This window comes from Rattus rattus, chromosome 1 (assembly GCF_011064425.1).
Source record: "Rattus rattus isolate New Zealand chromosome 1, Rrattus_CSIRO_v1, whole genome shotgun sequence".
NCBI classification, from domain to species: Eukaryota; Metazoa; Chordata; class Mammalia; order Rodentia; family Muridae; genus Rattus; species Rattus rattus.
In genome coordinates, this window is record NC_046154.1 from 51509208 (window position 1) to 51524552 (window position 15345).

General features: G+C 41.0%; 1 protein-coding gene across 1 annotated transcript in view; it reads left to right on the top strand.

The window, feature by feature from the left end:
* Wdr78 (WD repeat domain 78) overlaps window positions 1-15345 on the top strand; it is a 75539-nt gene that overhangs the window by 41807 nt on the left and 18387 nt on the right. The window contains exons 8-12 of the mRNA XM_032901459.1: window positions 413-607; window positions 7993-8216; window positions 9987-10073; window positions 11848-11999; window positions 15033-15190. Coding sequence (XP_032757350.1) covers window positions 413-607; window positions 7993-8216; window positions 9987-10073; window positions 11848-11999; window positions 15033-15190 — 816 coding nt within the window. The remainder of the gene's footprint in view (window positions 1-412; window positions 608-7992; window positions 8217-9986; window positions 10074-11847; window positions 12000-15032; window positions 15191-15345) is intronic.

A 15345-nucleotide genomic window follows, 5' to 3' on the forward strand; every position in this document is an offset into this window, starting at 1 on the left:
CTAGGATTGCAGCTATGGCACCCAGCTTTCTACAGAGGTTCTGGGTATTGAACTCAGGTCCCAATACTTGCAAGGCAAGAACTTCACCAACTGAGCTATCTTGCCAATCCCCTAAATTGTAGTTTTCTGATAAATTAACAGAAAATAGGCAGATGTGTGCATATCACCTCGAGATGATTACCGCTTATCCTCAGGGGAAAAATGCATTTTCTTGATGGATGAGAAGCGTTCTGAGAGTTTTATATTCTCGTTGTGTTTTCTTTGTGCATGTAAGATTTAATAAATGCTATTAAAGGTGTTGGGAATGGAAGACAGAAATTATAAAACGTAATTCAAAAAAAGATCTTTAAACTGTGCGAACCACCTGCTGCTACTTGGCTTTTTTGTGAGTGAGTCGTATTTATATTTACAGACAGCGAAAGCAGTTCCCTAATGGACATAGAAAGTGTAATTCTGGCTAAAAGTCATGAGGATGAAGAAGACAACTCAGAGAAGATATTGAAGTCCGATAAGCTTCATCAGGACTTATTTTACATGGAAAGGGTTCTAATGGAAAATGTGTTTCAGCCGAAGCTCGCAGCCTACCGTCAACTGCCTATTTACAGAGGTATTCATGTTAAGTAATCACGCTTAGACAAACTCAAGTAATTAAAACAATTAATTGTACCATTAAATATTTCTAAACATAATCTCCACACTAGTAGTCACCTATGCATATTTAACCATTTACTAACCACCAGTGAGACATGCGGGTAGGGTAGCCCTAGAGTCTGGACTAGGGAATCCACAGGAGTGTCCCTCAAATGCGAGACTGACAGAACCTCTACCTTCTCATTTGGTCTTTGTTTTTACATCACATCAGGCCCTTGGTTTTTTTTTATAGTGTTTCTCGTGTTTGGTCCTCCCTCTTTTACAATGCCATTGAGTCCTCAGGTTCCGGCTGTTTGAGCCTCCTCCCTAATTAGATGACAGGGATATTCAACCCATCATCACTGCTACGTGTTCACAGAATATTTTGTTTCTGCTCCTTACAGATTTGGTTTTTAGTTTTCTGGCTTTCTCAGGTTGGAACCCCTGGACCTTGTACATGTTCTCCCTCTGAGCTATACTTCCAGACCCTGAGTGGGTGTTTTTGTCTTTTTGTTTTTTGTTTTTGTTTTTTTGATTAATTCAGCCTTTCAGCACATAAATAAAGTGAAGCCTGTAACGGTTATGGGAGTGAGGCATTTGAGTTGAAGTCACAGCCATTGAATGCTCTAAATGTTAGCGCCTTCCATTGCTTAGGGGAAGCGACACGTCTCAGAGTGTATTATTCCAGATGTCTGCAGTCTGGGCAGAGAATGTCATTGGGTCGTTTTGAGGTGCTTTGGAATTCATAAACCACTGAAATCTGTTTGGCAGTCAACTTTGGTTTCTTGGTATTATCTTTTCCTGTGGTAGCCCCAATTTTCATGAACTCTGTATTCCTAAAGAGTTGTATAGTCGCAATCTAAATTAGTATTATAAATAATGGTATTTACAAAGCTAAACTGTCAGTACACTACTTGTTTACTAATTAAAATAACAGAACAAAAACTTTAATGAGATAATATTTACAGGAAGTGGCATGTCTATATTTAAACCGTGTTTTTAACATACTTACATTAAGAAAGTTATAACCCTGTAAATAACCCTGATCAACATAGGAAATATACCTGTGAACCTTGAAGAATGTCTTGTGTTGGTTGCGTGTAAACATTACCCACCCCCTAGGAAACTGTGGGCTTTGTCTGTAACCACAAGTTAACCTTCCCAGCTGTGGTACATGAGGTAAGTGTATTCACACAATAAATATTATTTTTTGAGCCCGTGGGATGACTCAGCAGGTAAAGGCACTTACCACCAAGCCCGCTAGCCTGAGTTTGATTCCCAGGGAAACACATGGTCGAGAAAACTCACTCTTGCAAATCATCTGGCTTCTACGCACGTGTCCATACACAATATACACATACTCAACGCGCACACACATGCAAATAATAAATTCAATAATAAAAAATTAAAATAAACGTGAGTTTAGATTCCTTCTCTCAGTGTTCCCGAGGCTGAGCTTCAGCTGGATTGGTGGATGGGAACAGTTAATTTCCTTCTAGTGACATGCTCTAGCTTGAGGTTTCTAAGTGAGTCCTTTGGCAGATGCATTTCAGGTTTTTTTTTTTTTTTTTGGTTTGGTTTTTGGTTTTTTTTTTGTGTGTGTGTGTGTGAACATGACTAGTCCTGGGTCTTCAGGTAGATGTATGTTCAGTTTTATTTTAGGAACTGTGAAATATTTTCCCAAAGAGTTATAATGTCTTATATTCCCATAAACAGTATATAAGTGTCCTAGGTACTCCAAATGTTAATTCTTGACACTGGCAATGTTTTTTTTTTTAAAGTTGGATTAGCATGTTTTATATAATACATCTTTTATTATATTTTATAAATGTATATATTTTTATCATATTTACCTCCATTACCCTCTGTTGTCCCACACCCATTGATCGCTTCCCCTTTCCCAAATAGCAGTTGTCTGTTACAAGGAGGAAGGAAGCATGAGGTCCGGTCCTTCACTAAGATCTATAGGCAAATATAGTTGCTAGGGAGGTAGGCAGATTATCTTCATTCACATAACTACTGGGAAGCTGACCATACTTCTGTAAACAACCCCTTGCCCATGTAAATAACTGTAATTAAACTCATTGGTACACACACGCACACACAGACATACACATACATAAACACACACAGACACACACACACACAGACATACACATACATATACACACACATGCACACACAGACACACACACACACACAGACATACGCATACATATACACACACAGACACACACACGCACACACAAACACACACAAACACAGAGACAGAGACAGACACACAGAGAGACAGTTAGAGAGGGAGAGATGTAATCCTTTTAATATTATCCTAATGATTATTAATACTGAATACTTACTCATGTGGTTCATTTTGGCATTGTGGTTCATTGTGTCCTTTTCATTTAGTGTTTAACTAGGTCTTTTGCATATACTAAAATTTAGTTCTCTCTCTTTCTCTCTCTCCGTCTCTCCCTCTCTTTCTCTCTCCGTCTCTCTGTCTGCCCCCCCCACCTCCCTCCCTCCATGATGTGACAGGCTGCATGGGATGTGCCAAGGCACACAGGTGAAGGTCAGAGGACAGCTTTTATGGGGTCAGCTCTCTCATAAAGTATGGGTCCAGGGAATGAGCCTAGGTTTCCTGGCTTGGTGGCAAGTGTCTTTACCATCTGAGCGATCTTACTGTTCCTGATGGTGTTCTGTGTTTAGTCCTTGTAGATACAAAAGAACAATTTTAAGGAGGAACACAGTGTTTGAATTGAGTAAAAGGAAGGGAGTGTGCAGTTGTAACTACTGAGTACCAACAATGTCAAAAGAACAAAGGGAGCCCACAGGAAAGGCACCGGTCCAGACAGAGGTCAAGGCATGTTAGGAACCATGGAACCCAGAACATTCAGTAGGTTATTGAAGAAGCAGAACAAAGTTGAAGAATTGAGACTTTACGACTTAATGTCAACTATAGTAGTTAATATTGTGTGATGTCAGTGAGAAGATCAACGAATGGATGAATTAGCAACCTAGACATCTCACAAATGGACTGATCTAAATAGTCCACTGGTCTTTGGAAAAGGCAATAACAATAGAAAAAAAAAGACAGTCTTCTTAGAAAACAAGCTACCACATACCAGAAAGTACATCTAACCACAGCCTTAGAATCCATTAAAAAAATAACTGAAATAGATTATAGACTCCAATATAAAATGCAAAATTCCTAGAAAATAACATAAATAAAACAGTAGCCTTGGCTGTTAAATGTTATTTAAAGTAAAACTCCTTAAACACAATATATTAAAAAATAATGAATGAACTAGACTTCTTTAGCAAAGATACCACAGAGAGAATAAAAAGACAAATCACTGGAGAAAATATTCATAGAAGACACGTCTGATAAACGGTTGCTATCTAAAAATGTACAAAGTTGTCTTTGGACTTAACAATACAGCTTTCTGAGCATCATGCCATGTGCCGGTAATCCCACACTCACAAGGTATAGACAAGAAGGTCATGAGTTCAATGCTAGGCTGGGCTACCTGAGACCTAGTCTAAAAATAACAACAGGAAACCACCAACTCCCTAAACGCATGGCTTAAATGAGAAGCTTGATGTGTTCATCCGTCCTAGCACCCTGTAGGCTAAGGCAGAAGCACCAAGTCTGGGGCTGGAGACGGCCCAGCATGTGGCCCTTCATGCTGGAGGCTTTCCACGGAGATCTCTGATCCAGCTAGGTGCGCGCGTTCAGGTAAAAGGGAGAGAACTCCTGGCAGGGAGGGGGAACTGCTCCCTCTGCTGCTGGTGCTGTTCTACTAAGACAGGATGTCCAGCTGGGCTCAACCAGCAGGAGTCTGACTAGCCATGAGGGGTCCAGGGGAGCTTCTGGTGGCGATTTCAGAAGAGCAGATCTCTTCCCCATGTGGCGGTGTTAGAGCTCTTATGACAGAAGTTCTCAGAGAATGGAGTAATTCCTGCACACCTTTAATCCTTCTGGGCATGATTCTTAAATACAGTTTTGGATGGGTCAGTGTCTGACAGCAGGTACTTCCTATTGGTTTGGCCTGAGAGCTTGGGAAGTCCTCATCTACATATTTGGGGGTGTGGTCCTGCTTCTACAAGACTGATCTGTCTTGAGCCTGTGGTCCATGTTCTCACCTGTGGAGGAGGGGCTTGGGGCATTGCCCCACATGACTGCTCTGTCTCAAACCTCTCTACAGAGGGCTGTGGGGGGCTATAGCTACATGAAAGGGTCCTGATCTCCTGGGAGACTGGGAAACTTCCTGTCATCCCTTAGGGTCCCCAGGGCTTCGACCTATCTTGACCAGGAAATCAGGATTCCTTTCACAGCCCACTGCCCACATCAGCACGTAAGAACAATGGCTGCTTTTTCAAAGGGCCCAGGTTTACATCAATTCCCAGCACTTATATTGTAGCTCACAACTGTCTGAAATTCTAGTCCAGATCTGATGCCTTCTGGTTTCCAACAGCCTTGAGCACACATGTAGGTACCCAAACATACATACAGGCAAAACACCCATAACCACAACCATAAAAATAAAATAAACAACAACAACAACGACGAAAGCAAACAAAAAGGGGTTTAAAATTGCTTGGGCCATCATAGCAAAGTTGTGTCTCAAAAATCAGTAAAAGAAATGAAGAGAGATCTCACCAAGGACAGCACGACACAGCAAACGATGTGTGACATTTCGTCGGGGAATTACAAATTAAAACAAGTGTGAGGTAGGTAACCCCAACATGCCCATTAGAATGTCTGGATCTCAGACACACAGCCATGACAAATGCTGGTGAAGATATGGGACAAGAGCTCATGCACGGCCGGTGGGAATGCACACTGGTACACCCAGTCTGCAAACAGCTCGACAGTCATACAATTAGCACACTCTTACTGTAAAGCTGGTAGGTCCTCTGATGAGCAGAGGATTTATACCCACACTCATCGAGAAGCCCTATACACAGTGTTCGTGGGAACTCTTTTCATAATTCCTCAAATTTGAAAGTAAACAAGATTTCCAACGCTAGGTAAAGGGATAGACTGAGGTACAGATGTTGTTCCGTGCTGAGTCATTACGTTGCGGCTAGACAGAGTGGAAGCCTGCAAGCCTATTGCTTTGTAAACAAACACAGTCTGAAGATGGCACGAGCTGTGATTCCAACTATAAAACATCCTCCGAAAGGCAAAACTGTAGACAGCGGGAAGAAGAATAATTGTCAGGGGTAAGGGCAATTGAGGGATGAAGAGCCCGAGGGCAGGCTTTCAGGACAATGAGACGATTATGAACAATACCATAATGGGAAATACACGTCAGTCACTTTTCTCAAAACCCACGGACTGTACTACACAAGAGTGGATCCTGTGGGTGACAGAGACAACAGACCAAAGGCAACTGCACCCTCCTCAGAGGATGCGGATTAGCATCACCACCAAGGGGCTTTAATCAACCAGGCAGGACGGCTCCCAACACATCTCTCACTCAGCTCACGTGTTTGGCTTATGCACAAAGATAACGGGACCTTAAAGAAAGAGTATTATCCTAGGCCTTTCCCGGTACGTGATTTAAATCGCAGTGGCTCTTCTGGCTACAGCTTCACAGTGGGATTAGTTACTTCTCTTGTGGCCATGACGAAACACTTGCCAAAAGGACTTACAGGAGAAAGAAAGGGTTTAACTTTTGGCTCACTGTTTAAGAAGATACTGCCCATCACGGCCGGAAGACATAGCGGAGTTCACACGGCAGCATTAGCACTCGGCTGGGACTCCTTCCATAGGAAGCAGAGTTTTGCTTTGTTCTTTCGAGCCCAAGTGGTGGTGCCACCCACATTCAAGATGATCCAAAGTTAAACATCCCTGGAAATGTCCACACAGACAGGCCGACAGCTGTCTCCTACATGATTTTTTTAATGTCCCGGCAAGGTGTTGATAAAGGTTAACCGTTGTGATGATTATTCCTGTTTGTCAAGTTGACCACATCTGGAATTAACCAAAACCCACACAGCTGGATACACCTGCAAGGGACTTTCCTTGATTAAGTCATTTAAGAGTTGGAATGTCTTCTGCTGGCCCTATAGGAGGGGCATGGAAGAAGGAGGCTCTGCTCTCTGCCTGCTTGTTCTCACTCTCACTGGCAAGCCCATCCCTTCACTGGCATTAGAACCCACTTGTGATTCTGGTAAATAATGAAGATCTGCCGAGACGTACAGCCTTGCAGATTAAACAACTGCTGGATTCTTGGACAGCCACTATTGGACTAGCCTGGACCACAGCCTGTAAGCCACTCTAACAAATCCTCTACAGAACCCAGGCTTGCACCAATCCCCATAACATGAGCAAATAGACCCGTGTAACTATTGATAAGGCTAATATTTTTGTGTCCCCACCCAATATCCATTGGGCATAAGAAACAAGGAAACTATGAACACATTGTTGGTGGTTCTAGAGCCCTACAGTCACAACTTAGGGGCCTTCAACAAGGCCTCACGTTGATCTAGTTCACGGCTGTTGATTGGGACACTGTAAGTAAGATATGAACAATTGCTAAGGTATTTTTATATCAGAAGATAAGAAATATGGAGGAACAAAAACCCCAGAAGTCTCCTGCCTCAGTTTTCTGCCTCAGTTAAATTCTAAGGAGCACATGGGTATGAGATAAATTGATATATTCTCTCTGAGTCTCTTGCTCTCTATGTCTGTCTGTCTGTCTGTCTGTCTGTTTGTCTGTCTCTGTGTGTATGTTATGAGTGGGCAGTGCATGCATGTGAGTTTGTGATTAGCTATGCCCACATATGGGCAGAAGGAGACCAGAACAACAGGAGATCTGGTGTCTTCCTCTGTTGTTCTCTCCCTTGCGACTGAGCCAGGAGTTCCTCTGTTTAGCTGGCCAGTGAGCTTTTAGGATGTGTGTATTTCTGCCCTACAATAGGGGTTATGAGCATTGCAGCCATATTCAGCTGTGTGTGTGTGTGTGTGTGTGTGTGTGTGTGTGTGTGTGTGTGTGTGTGTGTTATGGAGATTCAAATTTAGGTCCTTATGCTTACAGAACAAGAACTCTCACCCACTATCCACGAAGCCATCTCCCCAGCGTGATATGTATACTTTCTAAGTTAAAGTTGTTGACTCCCATCCCAACAAAAAACAAAGTTTGTTTTGTATTTTCAAAGTAACAGCATGTGAGTGTAGCACTCTGGGCCATTCTCTGTGTAATCAGAAGGTTTGTTCTCTGAAAGTACCTTAGGTACCCTGTCACTTTGGCTGTGTATTCCAGTAGAGCTAATGGTATATAATGTGTCAGTGATAGATGCTATTTGAGGTCTTTGTAGGTTCAGAGGGCAATGACATCTCTGATTTAACCTCAGAACCTGAACCTGGACAGCCTGAAGAAGATTTGCAAGTGGTAACCAAGGTAAAAGAGGATGAGGTGAAGAAGGATGAAGAAGAAGAAACGGAAACGGAACTAGAGATAGAAATAACCACAGAACAGTCAACAATACCAGCTAATTTGGAACGGCTCTGGTCTTTCTCCTGTGACTTAACTAAAGGCCTCAACGTGAGCAGCCTTTCCTGGAATAAAGCAAACTCAGTAAGTCAGCAAATGCTCTAACAATCCCGTTTTAGCATTGAAGTTACAATTCTTTTGTGAATATTTATTTATTAGTGTGTGTGTGTCTGTGTGTGTGTGTGTCTGTGTGTGTGTGTGTGTGTGTGTGTGTGCATCCATGCATCCATCCAGAGGACAACTGTTGTCACTCGGTTCTCTACTTCAACTCACTCAGGCAGGGTTTCTCATTTCTCCTGCTCTGTGTTCTCCGGGATAGCTGACCAGTGAATTTCAGATTACTTTTCCATCTCCACCTCTCAACTTACAAACGTGAGCCATCAAACCTGGCTTTTTGTGAGTTCCAAACATGGAACTTAGGTCATCAGGCATGTGAGGCAAATGCTTTTACTCAATGAGCCATCTTGCCATCTTGCCATCTTGCTGGTTCTTACTGGCAATTTCTAAAACAAAGGGGTTTTGCTTATTTTTTTTTTTTGCTATATTTTTATTCAGACTTGGGCAAGAGATTTTTGCCTGGCTATACAACACCTAGTTTTAAAATATTTCTGAACAAAGTTTATATTTATAAAAGGGGAAATTGCAAATAGTTACATATTTCTCCTTACATATAAGTATATTATTATTTTTAAGAGTGTGCTTGCCACTAAGTCTATGTCAAATGATGTGATATATACCAGGAATCAGTGTGTGGTTGGCTTATTTAACTGAAATTCATATACCTAAATTCTTCTCCTCCAAGTAGTCATATTTGGGAAGGTATACTTAATCCAGGGACCATGCCAATATATAAAGCATTTGTGAACTTTCTTATTAATATTATTAGATGCATAAACAGCACTTCATATGTACCAGGAACTACTTAAAGTATTATGATTTTGTTTTTATTCTTTTCAATGATGTGTGTGTGTGTGTGTGTGTGTGTGTGTGTGTGTGTGTGTGAATATGTGCACATGAGTGCAATGTCCTAGGAAGACAAAGGCCCACTGGAGATGGAGTTAGAGGTGTTTGTGAGTACACTGTGGGTCCTGGGAACCGACCTTAGGTCCTCTGGAAGAGCAGAAGGTGCTGCTCCATCCCTCTAGCCTCATGCTAACGTAACTATATGAGTCAGATCATCCACTATGTTGAGGCACATAGTAAGTAATTTCTCTAACCTCACCCAAACAGGAAACGGAGCAGTAAAATTCAGGTGGCAGACATCTGGCAGGAGAATCCCCAAAGTCATCCTGAGGCAGATAAGCTAGGGCAGTGGTTTTCAATCTGTGGGTTACAACCCCCAAATAACCATCAGAAAACACAGATATTTACATTATGATTCATCACATTAGCAAACTTATAAAGTGAAACTTATAGCAATGAAAGTATTTTATGGTTAGGGGTCACCACACATGAAAAACTGTGTTAAAGGGTTGAAGCATCAGGAAGGTTAAGAACCACTGAGCCAGAGACTGGTTCACTTGTTTTTCAAGGAGAATATTTATACTGTAATAAAGCTGATGTTCTCCTGGCTTTTACAAAATGCTTCAGAAGGTATTTTCCAACTGGCAATTCCAAATAGCATCTCCGGAGTCACTATATCTCTGAAATAGATATTTAGTGTTCTTTAAGCTCAGAACCTTCTATATACTAAGCAAGCACTCTACCTTTGAGCTGCAGCCCTGGCCCTAGCTCTTACCCTCTGTCTTACCAGCATTTTTAAATAGTTCATTAGTAGACATCTTTATGCACTTGCTACAGTTTCCTGTCATCCTCTGAAGTGTCTTGTTTTGTTTTGGTTTTTTTTTTTTTTAGGACCTTTTGGCTGTTGGCTATGGCAACTTTGGATTTAAAGAACAAAAAAGAGGAATGGCTTGCTGCTGGTCAATAAAGAACCCCATGGTAACCCAGAGAGGAACAAGCATCTTTTTATTTAGTACACTGTGTATTTGTGTATAATAATTCAGCAAATTCCAGGGGCTGGAGAGATGGCTCAGTGGTTAAGAACCTTGACTACTCTTCCAGAGGTCCTGAGTTCAAATCCCAGCAACCACATAGTGGCTCACAACCATCTGTAATGGGATCCGATGCCCTCTTCTGGTGTATCTGAAGACAGCTACAGCATACTCACATACATGAAATAAACAAATCTTTTAAAATTAATAATAATAATAATTCAGCAAAATTCAGACCATTTTATCAGTCAGGACTTTTTACTTTCTTTCATATGTGTGTTCATATGTGTAAGCGCACATATGCAGGTATGTATATACCGTGTGTGTGTGTGTGTGTGTGTGTGTGTGTGTGTGTGTGTAGGTCACAAGCAAGGGTCACAGCTTGCGTTTTTGAATCAAAGTCTCTCACTGGCTTGGAGCTATTCAGAGGCTTTGGCTTGGAGATCATCACGTAAATGGGACAGGCTGGCCAGCTAGCCCAAGATCCCCTTATCTCTGCCTACCATTTAAAAACACATGCCACCAGCAACCTATGTTTGTCCATGGCTTCTGGGAATTGAATTCAGGTCTTCAGACTTGCAAAGGCAAGGACTTTACCAATAGAACCATCTCCCTTGTTCTCATTGTTTTTTTTTTTTTCAGTTTAAATTCATAATTATAATTTGTTCTATTTTAACATAGGGTAAAGGGAAATCACTTATGACTTCACACAATACATTTCAAGTATCTTTTATTTACTGTGTTATCTCAGCTAGGTATAAAAGTATTGAAGCCCGTATGAAAACAGCACATCATCCAAGGTAATAGGAACAGAGCACTCCATTCAGCTACTGAAAAAGAGTTAGTAATCTGAGAAGTAATCATATTTTTCTCAGAAAGAAATATTAAATCTCAGAATCAAGCTAGTGGGTAGCCCTGTTTATCAATTTAGATATCAATGCTATGAATTTTATAAGGAGGAAGAATAAGGATGACAGTACTTTTTTAACTAAATAGCCTTGTTCTTAATTAAATATATAGTTGATGTGTAGCTTTATATTAATTTAAACTCAAAGGTAAAATGTGAAGTCAAAAACATGGAGGGTATACACAGTGGCTATAGCCATTGTGAATAGCTGTAATCCCTTAGGATGCAGGTTTAACATGCATAGGAACATGATATATTAAATGCAGGAGGACTGGTGAGATTCATTGTCAGTAGCTTGTCTCCTTATCCACATAGTAATTAGGCAGAGGAAAGGATTTAGTCTAGGCATGATAGAGTTGTAAAAGGAAGTAGCTTAAAGAGTTTTGGGGTTTTTTTTCTATTTGCTTTGTAGAAATAATGGCACAATCCAGGTTCCTAAAACAAATGCCAGAAGAGATGCACGATCACTTGCAGCTCAGTGTGTGTCTATGTCAGGAGGAAAACACGTACTGGTCACACTAGTCCCTGCTAGAGGATTACCCTAGTGTGACAACTGATGCAGAAATCCATGACATGTTATAAAGCCATTGAGGACCAAGGGTTTATATTAAGGAAAGGAAAGGAAGTGACTATTTGAAGGTTTTTGTGTGCACTAGAAGCTCTAGAATGGAGTAAGTGAAGGCAGACTTAACTTCTTAACTTCTTAACTTCTTAACGCCCTCTCCAGCACAAGACTGCCTCAGCTGCCATCATAGTCTACCCTACTGCAATCTGTAAAAATGCTTAAAATGTAATAGAACATTTCCCCCCACAGTGGCCAGAGCGTATTTACCAGAGTCCATATGGAGTTACTTCTGTGGACTTCTCAATCAACTCACCTAATCTGCTAGCAGTCGGCTACCACAATGGCACCGTTGCGATTTATAACGTGCAGAGCAGCCACAACACTCCAGTTCTGGACAGTAGGTAAGAATCCACAAAGGAGATAAACAAAGACAATGCGTACTGTCTTCCCCCCCAGGAGCTTTTATCAGAGTAATGTTATTGAAGTGAATATTTTGTTGTTACTGAGAATGCAATGCCATTGTTTTCAAAGTGTGTGACCTCCCTCAGACTTACTACCTCCTTCCTCCTCTTCTCTGCCTACCTTACCAACAAACTTGTCTCAGCTTAGTGGTTCACCCATATTCTTAGACTCTTGCTTTGACATCACCTCCTCTAGGAATCTTCATTCCCTTCTTTTGTGTTTGGATGCTTACTGTACTACTCAGATCGTTGGTGAGTAGACAGTCTGGTAGATCCTTCTGAGCTTCTGTCTGACCTCTTTGAGAGCAGGCTTTGTTCCGTATCCTCGTTATGTCATAAAATATTTAGCATGGAACCGCAGTACAGGAAGGGTTGAGAGAGAAACAATGTGATGATGGGTAAGTTATATGGGCACACAGGCAGCTGAAAAGAGAAGGCATTTAAATAAGGTAGGTGGCTGGTTGCGTTTTAGACCAGACTTCAGTGTGGCTAAGACGTGGTGGCACACACGTTTGCAGTAGTGTCGGGATAAACTTAGTTGAGACTGGGTATAGTTATTAAATCAGAGGTCCTTACTGTTGGAGTTATTTGTCTAGATTTGCCAGCATGAGGCCCTTGTTTCTGGGAAAAGTTTCCATAATTTTTTTTTTACCGAATATTCAAAGCTATCCTTTACTTACAGTTCAAAACCATTGAACTGGAAAGTTTATATAAAATAATCAAAGGAATGAATAATAAGAATACAGTACTCAGTTCATCAAATAGAAAAAGTCAGTAATCTAAGAGATCATTTTAATGTTTCAAAAAGTTTTAAACCTCAGAGGCAAGTCAGTGGGTAATCCTCTAAGTATAGGGATAAAAATGAAATATATTATGGGGTGTTTATCTGAATGACAGTCTAAAGACTAATTAATGGAGAAGAAGTTATAAAATAACACATCTAAAAAGTGGATACATAAAGTGAAAAATATAGATTCTAAGGACTTAGACACAAGAATTATGATTTCTTTTTTAACTCTCAGTGAATCTGTGGAGCTGTGACAGATAGTGAATGTCCAGCGAGATAATTACTCCTCATGAAAACACATGTAAACATCTCTGTTGTAAACTTCTTATTCAATTTATGATTCAATTTCATGTTTGAACTTTTAGTGGACTTTTGTAAAAACAAACAAACAAAAAAGACGCTTGAAAAAAAACATGCAATCTATTTCCCTAGAAAAGGTACAGAAACCTAGGAACATTATATGACATGACAGGAGAAGGGGACAAGAGTAAGAGGAGGAAGGAGAGGACAGCAGGGTAGAGTAACTTAGAAATTAAGAAAGCAACTCAGAAGTTTAGAGAGCATATAAAGTGATAGGCTTCCCCCCTTTTACTTTCCCTTAGAAATAAAGAGGACATTAGGGCAAGGGCAGCAGAAGAGAGCAATGTGCAGAACGGAGAGAGAAAGAGGGACAAAGAAGAAACTGCAGAGAGAGCAGGCGGGTTTCCCTTTACACCAGGACAGAACAGTTCTTTCTTAACGGCAAGGCAGGCTTGGTCTTACTAACAAGGACAAAGGTTAGGCTGGGGCTCTCTATGCAATAAAGATTGTAGCTCATTTTTCATCCAGAATGAGTGAGTTCTTTCTGCACTGGCACTTGGGGTTTTGCTCCATATATGCATATGCAAGTCTGGATGTGTGTGTGTGTTTAAGTATGTAATCATGCAATAAGTATGTAGCTGACCCAGCTGGAATGCATGAAGGTACGTGGGTGGACGTGCATGGATTTGTATATGAATGTATGTGACTTTATGCCTATTTGCTTGTGTAAAAGTTTTTCCTTTTTTCTTTTCTGTATAAAACTGCATCTTCTTTATTTTCAATACTTTTAATTTCAGAACAAAATAAAACAAGCAAGCAAGCAAACAAACAAAACCCCACAATACACAATATCCAACCCAGTTATTCTGTGGGAGGGGACCTTCCTGCCTTAAGGCACAAGGACAAGATAGAAGAGATTCTTATAGACATGAGCAGAAAGCCAGGTGTGTCAGGGCCAGTCAAGGCTGTTGGAGGAGCCACAGGGATACTATACAGAGGGCATGGGCTTCCCAGGAGCCTTTAATCCACTTCTTCCATTCGAGAGGCATCCTCATCACCCTCCATGGGGGGATCTCATCAGGAACAGCACACTGGGCTCTTCTGCAGTGACCTCATCTTCATCAATTCCCAGGCCTAGTTTAATCACGAGGTAGATGTGTTTGGAGTGTGTTTGGGGATCTTCAAGTGAGAAGCCAGAGGAGAGCGGAGCAGTTTCAAACCATAGCACCACCAGGTCTTTGACAGCTTTGTCATTTTTTGTCTGCCTCAGCCTTCTGCTGCAGGGTTTCCACATGGGGTAGTCAGGGTTGATTTCTAGGTGTTTCCTGGCCATCATGTAGCCCATTGTAGAGTTGTCTCGCAGTGCCTGAACCTTCATGATCCGTTCTATGTTGGCTGTCCAGCCATAGCTGCTCGTCACAATGCAGCAGGGTGAAGACAAAAGCCTATGGGAGATTGTCACTTTTTCAACCTTCTTGTCCAAGATCTCCTAAATTTTTTACTTCTGCAAGTGACTCTCTTCTGGTTCAATAAAAGTTTATTGCTCCAAACCTCCCTCCCTAAGCAAAAGGTGAGGCTTTTGGGCAAGAGAGAAAAAGCCCCTAGCAATTTTAATCTTTTATTTAGTCATCTGCCGTTAAGTGACAGGTGGTAATTCCACTAGAGGCTTGCAGCTTCTGGCTTCAGAGTAACTTAAAGTCAAGATAAATGTTATTATAATAAAAGCAACCCAAATCACTCCCAAGACCAAGTCTTGCTCCCACCTAAAAGCATCACTATAGGAGTAGAAAAAAATGATCTTTGTGGAATTGTTTTTATCATTTATACTCCAAGGTCTTAAAAAATTATTTAAGTAATTCTTATTTGGCATTTTTCCTCTGCTTTAGTGAGTCACCTCAAAAACATTTGGGACCTGTTTGGCAAGTGCAGTGGATAGAGCAGGACAGAGGAACTACCGGGGATGATAGAAGAGAAATCTTGGTGTCTATATCAGCCGACGGAAGGATCTCCAAGTGGGTCATTCGCAAAGGACTGGATTGTCATGGTAAAACACAGAAAAAAAGCCCATTGTCAGATGTTGAACTAAGAGTTCCGGGTGAAAAACATACATACATACACACACACACACTACATACATACATAGTAGTGCATACATACATTAATACTACATACTAATATAATACATGTATGCATACATAT